General features: G+C 48.5%; 1 protein-coding gene across 2 annotated transcripts in view; it reads left to right on the top strand.

Moving 5' to 3' along the window:
- Nucleotides 1-21,209, top strand: part of LOC126539919 (ubiquitin carboxyl-terminal hydrolase 11-like) — a 205,799-nt gene that overhangs the window by 49,506 nt on the left and 135,084 nt on the right. For both annotated transcript variants that reach the window (XM_050186737.3, XM_055075713.2), the window contains exon 6: nt 14,623-14,755. In XM_050186737.3, coding sequence (XP_050042694.1) covers nt 14,623-14,755 — 133 coding nt within the window. The remainder of the gene's footprint in view (nt 1-14,622; nt 14,756-21,209) is intronic.

The following is a 21,209-nucleotide window of genomic DNA, read 5'->3' on the forward strand; positions in this document are numbered from 1 at the left end:
ACCTTTTTCCGCAAGTGGGTTGGCCAAAAGTGGACGTGGAGGAGCCCGAATGGTGAGACTAGAAATGAAATCGACTTCATACTCTGCGCGAACCCTGGCATCATACAAGATGTAGACGTGCTCGGCAAGGTGCGCTGCAGTGACCATAGGATGGTAAGAACTCGAATTAGCCTTGACTTGAGGAGGGAACTGAAGAAACTGGTACATAAGAAGCCAATCAATGAGTTAGCGGTAAGAGGGAAACTAGAGGAATTCCGGGTCAAGCTACAGAACAGGTATTCGGCTTTAACCCAGGAAGAGGACCATAGTGTTGAAGCAATGAACGACAATCTTATGGGCAGCATTAAGGAGTGCGCAATAGAAGTCGGTGGTAACGCCGTTAAACAGGAAACCAGTAAGCTATCGCAGGAGACGAAAGATCTGATCAAGAAGCGCCAATGTATGAAAGCGTCTAACCCTACAGCTAGAATAGAACTGGCAGATCTTTCTAAGTTAATCAACAAGCGTAAGACAGTTGACATAAGGAACTATAATATGGATAGAATTGAACAGGCTCTCAGGAACGGAGGAAGCCTAAAAGCAGTGAAGAAGAAACTAGGAATAGGCAAGAATCAGATGTGTGCGTTAAGAGACAAAGCCGGCAATATCGTTACTAATATGGATGAGATAGTTCAAGTGGCTGAAGAGTTTTATAGAGATTTATACAGTACCAGTAACACCCACGATGATAAGGTGAGAGAGAATAGGCTAGAGGAACTTGAAATCCCACAAGTAACACCGGAAGAGGTAAAGAACGCCTTGGGAGCTATGCAAAGGGGGAAGGCAGCTGGGGAGGATCAGGTAACAGCAGATTTGTTGAAGGATGGTGGGAACATTGTCCTAGAAAGATTGGCCGCCCTATATACACAATGTCTCATGACCTCGAACGTACCGGAATCTCGGAAGAACGCTAACATAATCCTAATTCATAAGAAAGGGGACGCCAAAGACTTGAAAAATTATAGACCGATCAGCTTACTGTCCGTTGCCTACAAAGTATTTACTAAGGTAATCGCAAATAGAATCAGGAATACCTTAGATTTCTGTCAACCAAAGGACCAGGCAGGATTCCGTAAAGGCTACTCAACAATAGACCATATTCACACTATCAATCAGGTGATAGAGAAATGTGCGGAATATAACCAACCCTTATACAGTAAAACCTCGTTAAACCGTACCCGCTTAAACAGTAGTTTCGTTTTAAAAGTAGTAAAGTCAAATCCCCGACTCAACGGCCATTGAACATAATGTGTTTCGTATCCGCATAAACCGTACCAGCTTATTGCGTACGCATCGGTTAAAACGTAACGTTTCAACTTTTCGTCGTGCAAACGCGGCGCTGCGCCGTCTCCATCGGGCGGCCCGGCAGAACAACACGCCTCAGAGATCGGAACAACGGCCTCCAAGCACCCTGTGCGTTTGCGCATGAAGCCACATCAACATCAACATCATTTCGACGCGGTGCCAGAGAGTGTTATGGCGTTGTGCAAGCGAGGACTCGCGTCGTTCCGAAACTTGGATAAAAAAGACGCCGGGTGTTCAGCATAGAAGAAAAATTAGACATTGTCCGTGCTATCGAACGTGACACGAAGAAGTCGGCGCTGACACTCAACAGGGATCTGCTGCTGACTACAGTGTGTGGCATTTGGAATGCGAAGTTGCACGGCAGCGCTGCTGCGACTGCGAAGATAATGTCGGCTACGAGGTTCGACTTTTCGCCATCGTTGCCTGTGTTGTTGCCGAAGTGTCGACTAGCGACAGTGACGAGGACGACACGGAAAGCGATAGCACGGGCGATTCAGGCCCGACAGTGGCATAAGCTGCTCGTTAGGTCAGCCTCATGAATGCAATCGTCGCGACGACAATAGGGGCGCGATAACGTAACTCTATTCCAAATGAAAATTATTCCAAACTCCAGCACCGGGCAATGAAAAAGGTGCCCCCGCGACTTCTGCAGCACTACTGCGCAAGAGCACGGTGAATACGTAACGCCAACGAGGAATCTGCCATGCGAGTGTTTGCCGAGAAGAGGAGGCTGGCTGAAAAGCTGGCATGCAGCTTCAGTAAGTTTGAGGCCGCTGTCGTCGTCGTGCTAGGCCGCGGCGGCATCGAACAAAAATAACGCATTTGTCGCGCGAAGTGAATAAATACTGCATGTTTTTTCCCCTTTCATCGCACTGTCTCTGAGTTCCGTTTTCGACAGGTAAGTGGGCGATCTCATGGTATTCGGTTAAACAGTACTACCGTTTAGTACGTACCTTTCCCGAGCTCCGGCCAACTACGGTTTAACGAGGTTTCACTGTATATAGCCTTCATTGATTACGAAAAAGCATTTGATTCCGTCGAAACCTCAGCAGTCATGAAGGCACTATGGAATCAGGGTGTAGATGAGCCATATGTAAAGATACTGGAAGATATCTATAGCGGTTCCACAGCCACCATAATCCTCCACAAAGAAAGCAACAAAATCCCAATAAAGAAAGGCGTCAGACAGGGAGATACGATATCTTCAATGCTATTCACAGCATGTTTACAGGAGGTATTCAGAGACCTGGAGTGGGAAGAATTGGGGATAAAAGTTGATGGAGAATACCTTAGCAACTTGCGACTCGCTGATGATATTGCCTTGCTTAGTAACTCGGGAGACCAATTGCAATGCATGCTGACTGACCTGGAGAGGCAAAGCAGAAGGGTGGGTCTGAAAATTAATCTACAGAAAACTAAAGTAATGTTTAACAGTCTCGGAAGAGAACAGCAGTTTACGATAGGTAGCGAGGCACTGGAAGTGGTAAGGGAATACATCTACTTAGGGCAGGTAGTGACCACGGATCCGGATCATGAGACTGAAATAACCAGAAGAATAAGAATGGGCTGGGGTGCGTTTGCCAGGCATTCTCAAATCATGAACAACAGGTTGCCACTATCCCTCAAGAGGAAAGTGTATAACAGCTGTGTCTTACCAGTACTCACCTACGGGGCAGAAACCTGGAGGCTTACGAAAAGGGTTCTGCTGAAATTGAGGACGACGCAACGAGCTATGGAAAGAAGAATGATAGGTGTAACGTTAAGGGATAAGAAAAGAGCAGATTGGGTGAGGGAACAAACGCGGGTAAATGACATCTTAGTTGAAATCAAGAAAAAGAAATGGGCATGGGCCGGACATGTAATGAGGAGGGAAGATAACCGATGGTCATTAAGGGTTACGGACTGGATTCCAAGGGAAGGGAAGCGTAGTAGGGGGCGGCAGAAAGTTAGGTGGGCGGATGACATTAAGACGTTTGCAGGGACAACATGGCCACAATTAGTACATGACCGGGGTAGTTGGAGAAGTATGGGAGAGGCCTTTGCCCTGCAGTGGGCGTAACTTGGCTGATGATGATGATGATGGTGATTACATGTTACCAGTTAACAGGCTAGTATGCCCCTAGCACATGCCCTAGCATGTATGCCCTAGTGTGGAACGTTTGTTATTGAAAAAAACAAAAGTGACGTTTGCTGATTACCGGTGCTCCCCATTTTGTGCGCAGCGAGATTGTTCACAAGGAATGGGTTGAACGCTTGGTTGAGGTTTGTTGCATATGGGTCGCAAGCCCCAAGGGTAGCGTTGGCCTGGCGGCCTGGGGCACAACTGGAAGCATCCGAAGGTCTGGGCAAAGCATGAGTCGACTGCTAACAAAACAACTTGTTTATTCTAGCATTGCAAAAGAGCGGCCAGTCAGGTCGACCGAAGTGGAGAGACGGGAGAGCACGTTACTTGACGGAAGAAATCGGAGCCCCCCTCGGCGTCCGGGGGGCAGCTGCTTTTAAACTCTCGGAGTTGAGGGCAAGAAGGAACGTCTCTGGGTGAGGCCACGTGACGGCGGCGCTTGGGCATGTTGAGACTAGAAGGTGACGCATCCGCCGGGCCGGCGCCGGTCAGACCTCCTCGCTTCACACTTGGGGAGCTCCTCTCCCCGGCTGCCGTGCTTTGACAAGCGTGGGCACCAACATGCACACACACACACACACGCACACACGAAGACACGTGGCATCGAAACATGCCTGGACGTGCTTGGCGGGGAGGCGTTGCGGCAGCGCTGAACGGGCCAAAATGTCCACCGCTTTGAACGAAGCCCCGGCGTCCGTTGCATCCGCGCCGGCTATACCGCGCGTCGTAGGCGAAACGTAACAGACCGCCCCGCCGGGAGAAGGGGATCCCGATGGTCAGGGGACTGCATCCGCTGTCCGGAGGGATGTCGCTCGGTGATGCTCATAACCGAAGTCGGTCGTCCTTCGGCGTTTCTTGAGCGCAGCGCACAGAGAAGGCCTCGTTCTCACGTTCAGGTTCACACAGGACACTGCAAAGTGACTTCGGGAGAGTTGCCATTTTTGTTTCTCGTTCCCAGCAAGCGTTAGAACTACGCCGAAACTCAACCGCTCAGTCAGCAAGCACGGCACAACCCTCACTAAGTCATGCCAGGCTCTTTCCCCTTTTATACTACTGCCTAGTTCCTTACAGTAGTCTAGCAGCACCCAGAACATGTCCACAAATTGGAAAATTGCACTAGAAAGCACGTCATGACTTTGAAACACTAAACAAAAGCAATATGTTAAAAATCCTGCCTCAGGAAGAAAAACATCAGTAACAAACAACTCTGAGGCTGATTTCTACGTTAGGGGCTTCGACTTAAGCCATCGGCGTTACCGTGGAGACTCCCCTTTTTGTAACGCACCTCAAAGGAATATTGTTGCAAAGCGAGGCTCCAGCGCAGGAGGCGGCCATTTGTGGAAGAGATGGTCTGCAGCCATTGGAGAGGGCAGTGATCCGTCTCGAAGCATGCGAAGCGGAGATCGCAGCGAGCGACCGTACACTAGCTCAGCTGGCGAAAACCCCGTAGCCGCATGCGGCGCGGTCCTCAGTGCAAACATCACCCCAGGCAGACACAGCTCCCAGTCAGTTTGTTGTTCAAAACAGAATGCTCTCAACACGCGCTTCATGACGGAGTGGAGCTTCTCAACGGAATTCGACTGTGGGTGGTACACTGAGCTGTGTAACAGCTTTACCCCACACCTTTCGAGAAAAGTTGTCGTCAAAGCGCTAGTAAACACTGTGCCCTGATCTGATTGGATTTCCGCAGGAAAACCAACTCGCGCAAATATGGACAGTAGTGCATTGACTATCTCAACTGAGCTCAGTTCTTTAAGCGGCACTGCTTCAGGGAACTTTGTCGCTGGGCAGATCACAGTCAAAATGTGTCTGTACCCCGTGGTTGTTATCGGCAGAGGTCCCACTGTATCAATAACGAGCCGTCTAAAAGGCTCCGTAATGATAGGTACCAACTTCAACGGCGCCTTCGATTTGTCCCCTGGTTTGCCCACCCGCTGACAGGTGTCACATGTCCTCACAAAGTGGTCTGCGTCCCGAAAACACCCTGGCCAATAGTACTCTTGCAAGAGACGGTCCTTAGTTTTCTTAACTCCTAGGTGTCCGGACCACGAACCCCCATGCGACAAGCGCAACAGATCCTGGCGGTAGCACTGAGGCACGATCAGCTGATCGAACTCCACTTCCCTGCGGTCTAGATACTTCCGGTACAGAACCCCACCTCTTTCCACAAAACGAGCATTTTTCTTGGCGATACATTCCTTGACATTGTAGCGGATGTTTTCCAGGCTGCCATCCTTTTTTTGCTCGGCTATCAAAGCCGACCGGCTGACTTTTAGCAACCTATTGAGTCCATCTGACGTAGGCGCGATGAGCAAATCTGCAGATAGCTCTTCTAACTTTCTCGTGTCGGGCATGTCCTCTCCAGTATCTGGTGCCTTCAACGCTACAGGCTCAATTTTATTCAGTTCGGACGTGCTCTGAATATCAGCTTGCTGCGCCTCCGGCCCTTTCTCATTGTTCGACGTCGGCCCCGCAACTACCGCCTTTGCAGCAAGCTCCCGAACCTTCGATCTGGTTAAGGCCTGAACGCTAGCCTCACCAAACAAAAGCCCCTTTTCGCGCAGGAGGTGATCGGACCTGTTCGAAAATAGGTACGGGTTTTGGGGGGGCAGCATAGATGACACTGCGGCCTCCGTCTCAAGCGCTCCGAAAGGTCCTTCAATAAGCACTTTTGCTACGGGCAGACACACGCTATGAGCTTCCACGGCTTGCTTGATCCAGGTGCACTCGCCCGTGAACATATCGGGTTCTATGTAAGAACGGTGAACTACATCCATTGTAGCTGCGGAATCACGAAGCACTCGGCACTCTTTCCCGTTCACGAGGAGGTCTCGCATGTAAGGCTCGAGAAGCTTCATGTTCTCGTCAGTGCTGCATAATGACAAAAACACGACTTTTGTTTTTGTTTCCGGACACTGCGCCGAAAAGTGACCCGGCTTCTGGCACGTATAACACATGCGCACTTGCCTCGTCTCGAACCGCTTTCTGCGTTCGGCTTCAGTTGCCGCCGTCTCCTTACGTTCGGTCGGACTGCTTTCACTCGCATCCGAACTACGTGTGTCCCCCTTTGCTCTCATGGGCGTGAACTTCGGCCTCTCAAACTTGGAGCCAAATTCACCCTTTTGACCGTCCTTAGCTCGGCGAGCCCGACGCGTCACAAACTCCTCGGCTAGCTCGGCGGCTTTAGCCACCGTACTAACGTCTGGCCTATCCAAGACCCAGTACCGCACGTTCTCAGGTAACCGACTATAAAACTGTTCCAGCCCGAAACACTGCAGAACTTTCTCGTGGTCACCAAACGTTTTCTCTTCTTTGAGCCACTCCTGCATGTTTGACATTAGCCTGTAGGCAAACTCTGTATATGACTCACTTCAGCCTTTCTCATTTTCCCGAAACTTCCGACGGAAAGCCTCCGCTGACAGCCTGTACTTTTTTAGCAGACTCGATTTCACTTGGTCGAAATCCTCTGCCTCCTCTCTCTTCAAGCGAGCGACTACGTCGGCTGCCTCGCCGGGTAACAAAGTGAGCAAGCGCTGTGGCCACGTTTCCCGAGAGAACCCCTGCTTCTCGCACGTTCGCTCAAAGTTAACCAGGAACAAACCAATGTCCTCTCCAAGCTTAAACGGCCGCATCAGGTCAGTCATTTTGAACAATACTCGTTCTCCTGCACCGTGTGCCCGACTTCCATTACGAGCGCGTTCCATCTCTATCTCGAGACGCTTCATTTCCAAAGCGTGGTCGCGCTCTTCTTTTTCTTTCTGCTCTTTTCGTTCGCGCTCATCTTTCTCTTTCTGTTCTTGACGTTGGCGCTCATCTTTCTCTTTCTGCTCTTTAAGTTCGCGCTCCTGTCTCTCTTTTTGCTCTTTAAGTTCGCGCTCCTGTTTCTCTTTTTGCTCTTTAAGTTCGCGCTCCTGTCTTTTTGCCCGCTCCTCAATGGTCTCAAGGCATTCCGACAGCTCGTCATCCTCATCTTCTAACTCAAGAATAGCCCTTAGCAGTTCTGGTTTTCTGAGTTTGTCTGAGACATCCAGACCCAACTCTCTTGCAAGCTCCAGCAATTTCGGTTTGCGCAACGACTTCAAATCCATGGCTGCTATGAATGCTGCTTTCTCTACTGCCTTCTATTGTCTTGCCGCAAACTAACCCGGCAGCAACGACAACCACAATTACCAGCTCTGTTTCTGACACTAACAAAAGCCTGGCAAAACTCAGAAGAAGAAAGTCCCGCACTCACCAAACCTCGCAGCCAAGAATTCAGCGCAGTCGTTCCGCTGCAGGCAACCAGTCACCACACAGGGCTCGTTGCACTGCTCCCGGATGGTCGTTGTGCTGCTCAGCATACAGTCAACCGCATATCTTCGCTTCTGGCCTCCGTTGTCGCGATCTCACCGCTGGCAGAGTTGTTGCAATCTCACCGCTGACGCCCGTTGTTGCAATCGCACCGCTGGCACGAGTTGTTGCATATGGGTCGCAAGCCCCAAGGGTAGCGTTGGCCTGGCGGCCTGGGGCACAACTGGAAGCATCTGAAGGTCCGGGCAAAGCATAAGCCTATTCCGCAGAAACGGGGGTAGACTTCCGCGGGGCTCAGCATGGGTAGCAAACTATTGCCAGCATCTTACAAAGATACGGCGCGCTTTCGAAAGTTTAAGAATCCTCATTTCTTCTTCTGTTCACCCAATTTATGGCTTGTAGCAAACTGAATTTGACATCATTTCGTGCCGAGTTTCGCACGCCCGAGCAAACGACGTCAAAAATCCGCCAATGGCATGGTGTTATTACGGCATGAGCCTCAGTCAACGAATGGAGTTGTGCATGGGGGCTATGTCTTCATGGGCTTTTTCTTCATAGCCTGATCATCCCTGATCACGTGATCATCCCGCCGCTTCCCAAGAACATGCACCCGACGCACCACGCCGGGAGATGCAACTAACGAGCAAGCAACCTTCAGAAAAAGTTTGGTAACAGCAACGAGGCGGTGTACGTAGACGCGGCGCAATATGGAGGAGGGAGCAGCGCACACACGATCGCGGTTGTAGACCGCACGGGTAAGTGCCTCACGAGCGCCACGGTGACCACGGGACACACGGAGGTGGCCGAAGAAGCCGCGATAGCTCTAGCACTCGTTGCGGTGCCGAACGCTGTGATCGTGATCAGTGACTCGCAGGCGGCAATCCGCGGCTTCCCGCGCGGTCGTGTTTCGCAGGAAGCGGCCCGCATACTCCAAATTTCTGACGACGGCGGCTCGTCATCGCCCTCGCAACTCCAAAATTCTACGGTCTTCCTCCTCTGGACCCCGGCACACACCGATGTTCCGCTCGCTGGCAATGAGGCGCCACGGCTCGAGGTCCCGCACGCCGAGCCGCTGCTGACTATGTGGCCGCCGCCTCCGCCCCCGAGAGCAGAGCATCGGATCGGCTGGATCGGGACACCACAACAGAAATACAGCAACAAGAAACACACTGGGCGTGGGGTGATCGCCTAACCACATTCAGAGACCTCACCCAACACTACAGATTCGAAAGACGCACATTCCCGTCACCGCACGATAAATTGAACAGGAACGAGGCCGTAACTTTACGCTTGCTCCAGACACACACCTACCCTAGCCCCGCTATCTTACACCAATGCTATCCGCGTTTATATCCAACAGACGCGTGTAAAACTTGCGGATAAAGAGCAACGCTGCGACACAAGCTGTGGGAATGTGCTGGCAACAACGGTAATCAAACAAGCTGCGTTCGCGACGCGTCCATAATCGCGGCCGTTGCCAGAGTACGGGAAGGTACGGGAAGGCTCGAGCTCACTTCTTCCTGACGCCGCCTCGGATTCGGGAGCTGCCGGAGACCTTCTCCGTAGGCGTCGCCGCCGCTGGGAGGCGGCTATCAAAAGTTCAGAGCTGTCAGACCAACTCTGGGCCGTCCGGCAAACCGAAGGTGCCGCCCGAGTCCAAGGACTTTGAGCCGCCACCTGAGGCCACCAGAGCAAGAACTGCCGGACGATTCTTCAATAAAGTTTCTTCTTCTTCTTCTTCTTCAACGCACAGGGTAGCGGTGGCGCGAAAACTAAACGAGAAGAGTTGCTCTTTTAAACAAGACCAAGATGACTGCAATCGGAAACTTGGAATGGCAATTGCAAGTCACGGAAAATGGCCCTTTCTTTCACGTTTGTCAGCAAAAATACAGCTCGCCGACGTGATATAAAACGCCATTATGACCAATATATTGGTCCAAGATATGTGAAAATTTCTGTGATGGTGCATCAGACACCGTAGAATGAAAAAAAAAAAAAAAAAAAACGTTTTCAAAAAACTTTATTTTTCCGTGATTTTTTGGTCTCTAAGACCTGTGTCCCCCCTTTAGCGAAGCCAGCCACGCTCGCCAGTGCCGTCGCCCACATTGGCACAATTCTATCATGAAAAGTGCCGGCAGCAGGGAGCGAATGTTTTGTCTGCCTCTCGCTCCAATGGGTCACTGGAACTCGAGATTATGCAATGTTCAATACTAAACGCGTGGGAAGACAGCTTACATGATGCGACGGTGACTCTGCACACTTACTGTTGCATATGCGGCAGAGTACCTCTAAAGCGGGGTGCGTGGCTGCGTATGTGCTCAGCTATGCTTACAGCCATGCGCAGCTGCGACCAAGACACATGCCAGAAATCGCGAAGCCCACCCCACCCCTCGCACGCGCTTGATTGCGTTACCGCAATCAAGCTCCCCTTTCCTCTTTCCCTTTGCTCGCGTGGGAAGACGACACGTGTGTGAAGCCACTATCTTTCATTCTCATTCTCTCACTCCTTCCCTCGCACCTAAAGCAAAAAGTGTGTGGGGCGCTATAGGATTTCATTGCACTTGAACTGTATACGGAACATGATGCGGCTTGACTTCGGTGGTTGCTCTTGTCGTGCTGCGTGCAATTTGAGAGGTGCATTTGCAAGCAGCTGCTTGTAAATAAATTATTTGACCATCTGCGTATGCGGAAGTTTCCGTTTATTGTCTCGGCATTTCTTTGCGGCAGAAGCGAAATTTTGTTAAATTGAAACTTGTGGGGTTCTCACCGGTGCTCTTGAGACAAAGCAACGAGAACACAGTAGTGCAAACAATCACAAGGGCATTTATTGCACCTTTCATAGATCAATGTCTGCTAGCCGAGTTGCTATCCACAAAACATGCCAATGGGCGCGCGACAAATCTAGGAAGTTCGACTCACCGTGACCGGATAGCGAGCGAATGTGTTTGCCCCATGCTGGACACCAATGCCTGGTCGCTCGCGCGTACGTTCACGCGAACGGCGGCGCGTTCGAACGAGGCTCGCGAGACGGTCTCGTAGAAGCATGGATTAGCGCACGTGCGGAACGTCTGCGCCGCTTGCCGACCTCGAACCAAAGAGGAAGAGCCTTCTCCTTTCCACGCCCAAGTAACCCCGCTGTTAGGTGGCGTTAGCAGAGCCACACTCGCGCCATCTCTCGCGATGCACTTCAACCACACCGACTGCCATGCGGCAAAGCCGCGGGTAGGTGTGCCGACCGGCATAGTGCACTGTTTTTTCCGCATCATGACAGCAGGAGTGGCACTGAGGTGAGAGGCCTGTTACAAAGCATGTGTCTGCTACGCAATGTGTTGTTATAGAACACCTGTAATATTTCAAATAGTATTTTTCATAGAAGAACTTGAAAGGAAGTGGTAAATTTATGATGAGAGAGTGTATAAAAGTGTCAGGTTTCTTGCTGCAGTTAGTTATTTTTAAAAGCAGTCATTTATATTGTCTGTTCACATGCAGACAGCATGGTGTTGTGCGCTTGAATCACAAACTAGTTCTCGGAGTGTCCGTAATTTTCTTAGACTTTTAAGGGGGGACACGGCTTTAGCATTGAAAAAATTGGCCAAGAAATCTGCTTTTTGAAAAGCACATTTTAAGTTTCTATAACTCTTTTTCTATCTGATTCCAAAATATCATCACTATAAACCATGTAGAAGCGCTGTACAAGAAATGTTTTTTCAGCCAAGGTGGTGAAATATTTCGTGGAAATCTAGAAAGAACAGCGTTTTTCAAGCCACAATATCTGGAATGGTGCAACCGAGCACCACCATCTTGGTCTCGTTCAAAGTGCATTTCTCCGTCTTCAAATCTGCCACTTCCACTATGTCCTCTGTACAGAAACAAGCCCACAAAAAGCAAATGATTGAAGGTCGTGCCGGACTCTGCTATTCGCTGCACCCGTCATGTGACTACAGCGCAGTTTGCCATTGGTCTGGCGCTCATGTCGTCGGCTTGGCTCTCTGCACCTGGCGAGCCTGAAGTCTCCACTCGCAGTAATCTTGATGTGTCAAAACAGGCGCTACGCAGACATCGCAGTAGCATGGCCGATTTCTACGTCTGTGGATGTTTCAGACCCGCGGCTAAGCATTCCGAGCATTGGCGACGCGGACTTGCGACCAAGATTCACACGTGGAATCCTCGGACACATGGCTAGGCCATTCAGCACTCGGTGCTTCGGAATTCATCACCAAGCACATTGCGCACGCAATCCTCGTACCGCGGCTAAGCATTTCGCACATAGGAGTAAAGGTGATCAAGCACGCGGACATCTCGGACCTCGCCTAAGCATTTTGTAGATCGGCACCTCCAACTGCGTGACTAAACACGTCGCGCGCGGACATCTCGAACCATCGCCTAAGCATTTTTTAGATCGCCGCCTCGGACTGCGGGACTAAATACATCGAGCGTCGACTCCTCGAGCCTGCGTCTAGGCATTTTGCGCGTCGGCACCTCGGATTGTGCGACTAAGCACATCAAGTGTCGACTCCTCGAGCCTGTGGCTAGGAATTTCGCGCGTTGGCACCTCGGACTGCGCGAATAGGCGCATCGAGTTTCGACTCCTCGAGCCCGTGTCTAGGCATTTCATGCATCGGCACCTCGGACTGCGCTAATAAGTACATCGAGTGTCGACTCTTCGTGTCCAAGACTAGGAATTTCACGCATCGGCACCTAGGACTGTGCGGCTAGGTATTTCGCACAATGGTACCTCGAACTGCATGACTAAGCACATGGAGCGTCGGCTCCTTGTATCTGCAGCTAGGCATTTCGCATGTCAGCACCTCGGGCCCGCAACCAAGCATATTGTGCGTTCACTCTATTATCATATTGTCATGATAGCTTGTAACAATATCTATCATACCACCCCTTCGTAAAGAGAACCTCATCATGAGCTCTGTTCACACTAGGCCCCTTGGGCTGGCACAGACACCTGGCTGCAGTAGTGATCGAGGCATCATACAAAAGTACAATTCTGGAAAGCACCTAGCAGCTGCATATCTATCACTGGCTCTCTGATCCTAAGTTCCACAGCCATTGTCAGGTGACGATGACTTTGAAGGCTGCTGACACTTGGAGCCTTCATTCAGTAACATGGTCAATTCCACCAAAATAAAAAAAAATGCCTCACTGATTGTACTGGAGACTGTTATCAATCAGGCAGCCTGCAGGTATGCCCACACAGAGTTCTGCACCTCACTTGGTTTGAAACCCAGGCAACCTGCTCTTTGTAGAGCAGCAGCGAAGAATGCCATACAAAAGAAGAGGGGTGGATGAAGGCACACCAGACCAGAGGCCACATGTACCAGAAGCCCTACACCACAAAACCACAAAACACCTCAAGGACTACAAATTTGCTGCACTAGAGAACTGAAGAGAAGGTGAAACTTTGGGAGCCATTTTCTCAAAATTTTTTGCCTTTCTGCTCAGTTTCTGGAGCTGATTTCTTTGTTACCGTTTAACATATCCTTACTCCGTTTTTTTTTTTTTTTTGTCATGTTCCTTGGGCTACAGTGCAGGTCGTAACATTCTCACTTTCTTATCTTGACCCTCTGTAAGTTTACGATATGGCTATTCGTCTACCCTAAAAGTGTGCTTGATGCAAAGGTAAACATAAAAAATGGCACACTAAGGAATTTGTGTTACAAAAAGAAAACAAGAATGTCACGACCTTCAGCAAGCATTTACTGTATTTACTCGCATAATGATCACACCTTTTTGTCAGAAAAGTTGACGCAAGATCAGGGGTGTGATCATTACGCGGGTTAAATTTCCCGCGAAAAGAAAAAAAGCTTTTTTTTCGTCCGTGTTTGCTGCGGGACACCAAAACAAAAATGGCGGCCGGCTGCCTATGCTCGGTCATGGACAAAAGCTGACATTAATTCAGATGGCTATTTTGATCAGTGCACTTCTTCCTACTGTTACTGTGCACATTTATCGACGAGGTTAAATAAACAGGCAAAAGTAAGTGAAAATCTGCTCTCGAATTTCGATAATAATTACGTACTTCTGGAAAAAAGCTGAATATCGTCTGTTCATGCTCGGTCACGGCCACCCTGCTTATCGGTGTCGTAGCCATTGGGTGTCACTAATTTCGACTAGTTGTGAACACTCAATTGGCCTCGAACGACGCGAAACTTAAGGTCAGGCCACACGCACACTTCTTTTGGTTAGACGCCTCGGCAGATTTCGCTTTCTATTCAGAATGTGCAAATGTGGCTACTATCCGTCGGCCAAGCTGATGCTGGACAAAGCTTGTCTGTACCATGTGCACGGTCAGACTGGAGCATATGAGTGCGAGCACGCACTCATGCCCTGTCGTAAACAATGCAAATGCTGTGCGTATGCACCACAGTTGCATGTAGCTGCAGTCTGCTACTTAGTGTAGATACTGCAGCTGCCACGGGGTGCCGCAACGAGTCCACTGGCTGAGCACACTGCGGCTCACTGAGGACAACTGCATTTGGCTTAAGTTTGGTGCATCGTCAGTGCCAAAATTGGAAGTTGTGGCATTTATGTTAACATCCAAAATCAAACTTGAGCCGAGTGCCCCGTTGGCATTCATTAGGCGGAGTGTTGTGGGCATGCCCCGCTCCGCTGTAACCTTCGCAGTGCAAGTCATGAAGGAGTGGAAGCACCGTGAAGGGTGGGTTTGATTGCGAATAAGTCTGCTTCTGCTGAATGCACTGAAGTACTTTTTGCGGCAGAGTATTTCTGAAACAGCCTATTTTAACTTCAAATGCATTTCTCCACTTCTATATAAAGTAGTTCAAGGCACCCTTAAGACTTAACTCTCTCAAACTTGCCCAAGCAATTTACACTTTTGCTTTCGTTGTTTCCAGAGGCCGCCACCTACCAGTTGAGCCGTGCGGTGGTAGCAAGTACTCGGAGGCCGAGGAAAGTGCAGTGGTTGGGGAGGTGCGGCCAGACAGCCCTACTGCAGCCATTGCAGTATCTGCCTGCAAGGCTCCCAAGGTGGGTGGCAATCATCATTGCTTCTGAAGGGAAATATATCCCTGTTGTGGTGCCACGTTCACGTAACTGTGACAGGACTGCACTGCAGCCACGTTTTGAAGCAACTTCACTATGGACTGCTTTTAATATGTGCATGGATCTAGACACTTGCACTGGTGTGTTTGGCACTATGCATATTTAAGGGAGGACGCAGCTTTCGCACCGTGAGAAATGGCCAGAAAATTAACACTTTGAATATCACATTTTCAGTTTCTATAACCCTTTTTCTATCTGATCCCGAAGTATCATCACTGAAAGCCATGCAGAAGTGTTCTAAAACGTTCGTTGTTTCAGCTAAAGTGGCTAAAAAAATGCAGCTCCAACGATCATCAAACTGACAATTGCACCTGTTCCCCACTTTGTGTTAACTGCAAGGGAGATCATCCAGCTTATTCGCGGTCCTGCCCTTGCTGGAAAAAAGAAAAAGAAGTCATTGCACTAACTGTTAAAGAAAAAACCTCGTTCTTCGAAGCCAGAAAGCGACTGTCGTACCTTTCGCGACGCAGTTATGCCGATGTGACGAAGGTGGGGGCATCGTCGCAGAGGCCTGAGGAGCCCTGCGAGCCCACGCACAGTGGTCCCGTAGTGACGCCTCCCGCCCCCGTGGCGGAAGCAGTCAGTACTGCTCCACCCTCTTCAACGGCCCTGCAGACACCAGTACCGCAGACCCCTAAGATCACGCGAACTCCAAGGCCCGAGACACGTGTCTCGGTGCCAAACTCTCGGTCCTCCAGCGCCTCAGAGAGAGCGATGGAGGTCGAAACAAAAACCCCGGTGTCATCGACACCAAAGGACAAGCGCTCTCTCTCGAGCGCGGTAAGAGGGACAAAATCCCAATAACCACCCAAAATAAGAAGGCTATAACCTAAGGGTTATAGCTCCGTTGTATCTGCCTTCTTCAGATCCATGTCACCTAACATGTTTCTTATCGCCCATTCAGTCATTAATATCATTTCTTACCCTTCAATTTTATAATGGCTTTTATGATCCATTGGAATTGTAGAGGTCTCTTACATAACCTAGGTGACATAAAAGACCTGTTATTTAACTTCTCTCCCGTAGCATTATGCTTACAGGAAACAAACCTAGGTGAAAAGCACAAAAACATTTCAAAAGGCTACACTGTTGTACGGCGTGACCGTACTCTGGCCAACCGGCTTTCGGGTGGTGTAGCTATTGTTCTACAGAGAGGCATTGCAGCTAGAGAAGTAGTTATTAATACTCACTTAGAAGCCGTTGCTGTCAGTGATCACATGCCCAGAATTATTAAAAGAACATCTTCTTCCCTACAGTACCATTAAGATAACCCCGTAGGGAACTCCATCTGGCAGACTGGCCTCTCTTCAGTGAGAAGGCCAGTCTGGATGACATATCAGATGATCAAACGATAGACGAAATGAATGAAAAGATTATTGCCTTCATACTTGCTGCAGCAGAACAGATGATCCCGCAATCCTCCGGCTTCCTAAGGAAAAAACTAAAACCCTGGTGGACGAGTGAATGTACACAAACTAAAAAAGCACAAAACAAAGCGTGCGGTATCTTTCGGCGATACCCTACACAAGATAACCTCCTATATTTCAAAAAAGCAAAGGCGAAAGCCAGGTACACGCGTAGGCAAGCGGAAAGACAGTCTTGGCAAACGTATGTATCTTCCATCAATAGCTCAATAACATCCAAAAGAATGTGGAATCAGCTTCGTAAGTTTAGAAGCGAGTACGCTCCTTATACGATCCCCATACTCTCACCTCCAGGTACACAAACGAATTTAAAAGAACAAGCAGACATATTAGGGCAGCATTTCCATAACATATCAAGCTCACTGAACTACTCCACTGAATTTCAAAAGTATAAACAATCAGCAGAGAAACAAAAGCTTCCGACAACAGGAAGTTCCGAGAGACCATATAATGCCCCCTTAACACTTCCGGAAATCAACAGAGTACTCACTACTGGAAAAAAAACAGCGCCAGGTCCAGACAGAGTACATTACTTAACGCTCGCACAGCTATCTCCAAAAGCAGTTAAGACATTGCTCCGCTTTTTCAACGTAATCTGGGAAACAGGAAAAATGCCGATAGAGTGGAAAAAAGCCATTATAATCCCTTTCTTGTAAGCTGGGAAGCATCCTACAACAGCTACCAGCTACCAACCTATAGCACTCACAAGCTGTCTTGCAGAGTCATATGAAGCCGTCATCAACTTAAGATTGACATACGTCCTTGAAACAGAGAACCTGCTTGATAACCATCAGTGTGGGTACAAGAAAGGTTGCTCTACAACTGATCATCTAGTTAGGCTAGAACACGAGATATGTGCAGCCTTTCTACAGAAACAATATTGTCTCACTGTTTTCTTTGATTTAGAAAAGGCGTACGACACAACATGGAGGTTTGGTATTTTAAGGGACTTAGCGGATTTAGGGATCCGCGGTAGAATGGTAGAATGCTAAATGTCTTGCTGATTTCATGTCCGATCGACCATTCCAAGTGCGTTTAGGAACGGTGCTGTCCCGCATATTTATTCAGGAAAACTGAGTACCTCAGGGATGCGTATTGAGCTCAACATTGTTTGTGGTGAAAATGAATGCGCTCAATAATGTAATTCCATCCCCTGTAATGCATTCACTATATGTGGGTGATCTACAAATTGCGTGTCGTGCATCGAACATGGAAACCTGCGAACGACAAATTCAAATTACATTAAACAAACTAACGCAGTGGGCATCTGAAAACGGCTTTCGCTTCTCAAGTGAAAAAACTATTAGTGTTGTCTTTACACAAAAAAGAGGCCTACAACCAGATCCCATCCTTAATCTACAGGAAGCCACACTACCGGTAAAACAAGAACACAAGTTTCTGGGTGTTCTGTTTGATAAAAAGTTGAACTTTCTCGCACACATCAATAGTATTAAAATCAAAGCGAACAATGCACTTAACATTCTAAAAATCCTCTCCCGGAAACGGTGGGACTCTGACCGTAAATGCCTGCTACACATCTACCGCACTTTGGTGCGTAGCATATTAGACTATGGTAGCATGATATATGGTTCATCCAGAATATCTTACATCCGACGACTTGATCCAGTTCATAACCTAGGACTACGACTGGCATGCGGTGCTAACAGAACATCGCCTGTCCAGAGCTTACATGTTGAATGTAATGAGCCTCCTTTACAGCATCGCAGAGTGCTACTAACTTTTTCCTACATACTCAGAATCCGATCCTCACCACAACACATATGCTACAACATCGTCACACAGTGCAGCTCACCCTTACATTATACAAATAAATCAAGCATGATTAGGCCGCTTATCCTGCGATACGAGGAATACTGTCGCGATTAGGACATCCCCCGCGAAGTCCTCCAGGTTGCCAGAAAGCCAGAAAGTTTACCCCCGGGGTGTGATTTCGTAGCGCTATGTGATTGGACACTAACACATTTAAAGAAAAGAGACACATCACATGAACACATTATGCAAGAATTCCGCGCTCTTCAAGACAAGTATATAAACTACATGGAATTTTATACTGATGGCTCTAAAACGAAAAAACACGTGGGTGTGGGGGCCGTAACAGAAAATTGGGAAACAAGTATTTAACTACCTCAGCATGCCTCTGTCTACACAGCCGAAGTGTACGCAATATGGACGGTAGTTCAAAAGATCATTGCTGACAAACTTGAAAACACTGTCATATACACAAATTCATTAAACGTACTGAAGGCTCTACACATGAAATCCCAAAGTGAACCCTTGTTAGGCGATATTTTGAACGCATTATCGTCAAACAAATACGGCAGATCAATTAGGTTTTGCTGGGTACCAAGCCATATTGGAATATTGGGTAACGAAGCAGCGGATAGATGCGCATCAATGGCAGCGTACAAAAGCATTCAAAATACAGCACTCCCATATAAAGACAGTGTCAATGCGATTCGGAAGGCCTTGACGTCAAAATGGCAACGCGATTGGGACAATTGTTTAGGCAACAAGCTTCATCTAATGAAACCTGTAATTGGTGAGTGGAAATCATGTAGTCACCAGCAACGATTCTACGAGGTGACCTTGTGTCGACTTCGAATTGGACACACACATCTGACGCACAATTTCCATCTCTGAAAAGAAAACCCGCCAACTTGCAAAAAATGCAATGAAGCTCTTACAGTCATGCACATCCTGATAACGTGTCCACACATCGATACACTGAGACGGAGGTTTTTACACAGCCTGTATAATTTGCACATTCCATTACACCCTGCCCTATTACCAGCAGATGACCCCCTAGTGCCATTTGCTAACCTCTTCTACTTTTTAGAAAAAACTGGTTATTTACACCAACTATAATGTAATGCAGGTTTACCTGCCCTAACGTTCCGTTTTATTTTGTCTTGTGACTGGCGCAGCATGGCCTTAGTTGCCTTTGTGCCAATAAACCCAAACTAACTAACTAACTTTGAATTTGATGTAGCCAGTAATGACCACATTCATCAAAAATTAATTGCTTATTATAAGTTAACTGCACCAGCTTTCAAAAAAAGAAGCCTGTTACCTCCTGCCAAAATCATTGAGGAACAGAATAACAAAAAACGGCATACAAATCTGAAGAGCGGTTCTTGAGATGTCGCCTTCTCCAGCACCACTACTAGCGAAAAAATCCATTCCGAGAAAACAGGCCTTAAAGTTAAACACATGTATTTCTTTATTAGTAAGCTCCTGCGGAGCTTTTAGTGAACTCTTGTGGCTCCAGGCACACTCATTGTGTCGGATTTTCGACTGGCGACAGCCGACAGTACAGTTCCGCCGCTGAAAAGCGTCTACGCAGTCGGCACTTGCTGCGGAAGATCGGAAGTTGATGCTCGTACAAGACGCATATCGCACTCCCGCGCACCGAACATCTGCACTGTCTTGGGCTTTGCCAGCATCGCGTGCAGCAAAGAACTAGCGAAAAAAAAGCTGAGAAAATAATCTAAAAGATAGCGCAAGGCGATGAGGAGCTTGCAAGCTCATGTTGAGGCGGACGGAGCAAGGGGCAACAACGATGCGAGCGCGGCGGCGCGGCATCAAAGGGAGCAGGTTGAATTAGGTGCTGATAATTACAGAACAGGTAGTTCATGAGACATACAACCCAAAAATATGGTTTCTCAAAAATCGACTTTTTAGCGATTTTTCGGTTTTCGAAGGCCGCCCCCCCCCCCCCCCTTAAGTTTAAACATATGTCTGGAATATGGCTACTGTCACATAATTTACCAATAAATCCAGTATAATAGGAAAACTAAAAGCTACCTACTTACCTTTTAATGAACAGGCGAGAGACGTCGACTGCACACACGTAAAATTTATTAAGACATGTCATAGATGCTACTCTCCTTCCCTTATTCAGAGTTCGAGTCGGAGAGAACATACTCATCTCTGCCGAGTGGAGACTCGTCTTCTTTGTCCGAGCTCCACAACATGTCGTCTTCGCTCACATCCAGTGTGTTGGAGATCCCCGTCTTCTTGAAACTTTTCCTGACGACGTCATCGGAGATCTCTCGCCAAGTTTCCACGATCCATCTGCACAACATTTCCATAGGTGACCTCTTAATTTTGCCACCTGGAGTTAGTTGACACTGTCCTCCAGCCATCCAGTTAGTGTACAGCCTTCGAACGTTGTCCTTAGAAGGCTTCTTTAAGGACACGTCCATAGGTTGCAGTACTGAAGTGAGGCCTCCCGGAATCACGGCAATATCTGTGCGCAGCTCTAACAACTTCTCTTGTACACGTTCTACAATGTGCCTGCGAAAACTGTCCAAAACGAGCATGGCCGGATACAGCAGGTCGCCCGGCTGCCGGCCCCAGACGGTCTTGACCCAGTCCACCATCAACTCCGCGGACATCCAACCTTTCTCCTGGACCTTGACTTAGATGTCTTGAGGGAAGTTTCCCTTTGGGAGCGTCTTCCTCTTAAAAATAACATAAGGCGGTAGTTTGCGCCCATCTGCAGTCACTGCCAACATCGCAGTACATCTTTCTTTTTCTGTGCCAGATGTTCTAATAAGCACACTTTGTGCACCTTTCCCCTCTACAGTTGTATTTCTCGGCATGTCAAAACAGAGGGGGGTCTGATCTGCATTCCCAATCTGGGACAAAATGAAGTTCTTTTGCTGCCGGAGCTGTATAACAAAACGGTGGAACTCCAGTACCTTGTCCTCGTATGCTGAGGGCAAGCGCTGGCACAACGTTGTGTGCCTTTTCAGGGTAAGTCCATGGCGTCGCATGAAGTGCGTTGTCCATCTGGAGCTTGCTTTGAAATCTTTCACTTCGATGCCCTGCGCTCGGGCAGTTCTGTGAGCCTCAATCTGCACTATGTCGAGAGACACAGCACAACCATCCTGTCGAAGGCCCCGTATGTGTTGAACGAGTTGCTCTTCCAC

Source organism: Dermacentor andersoni, chromosome 2 (genome assembly GCF_023375885.2).
Source record: "Dermacentor andersoni chromosome 2, qqDerAnde1_hic_scaffold, whole genome shotgun sequence".
Lineage (NCBI taxonomy): Eukaryota > Metazoa > Arthropoda > Arachnida > Ixodida > Ixodidae > Dermacentor > Dermacentor andersoni.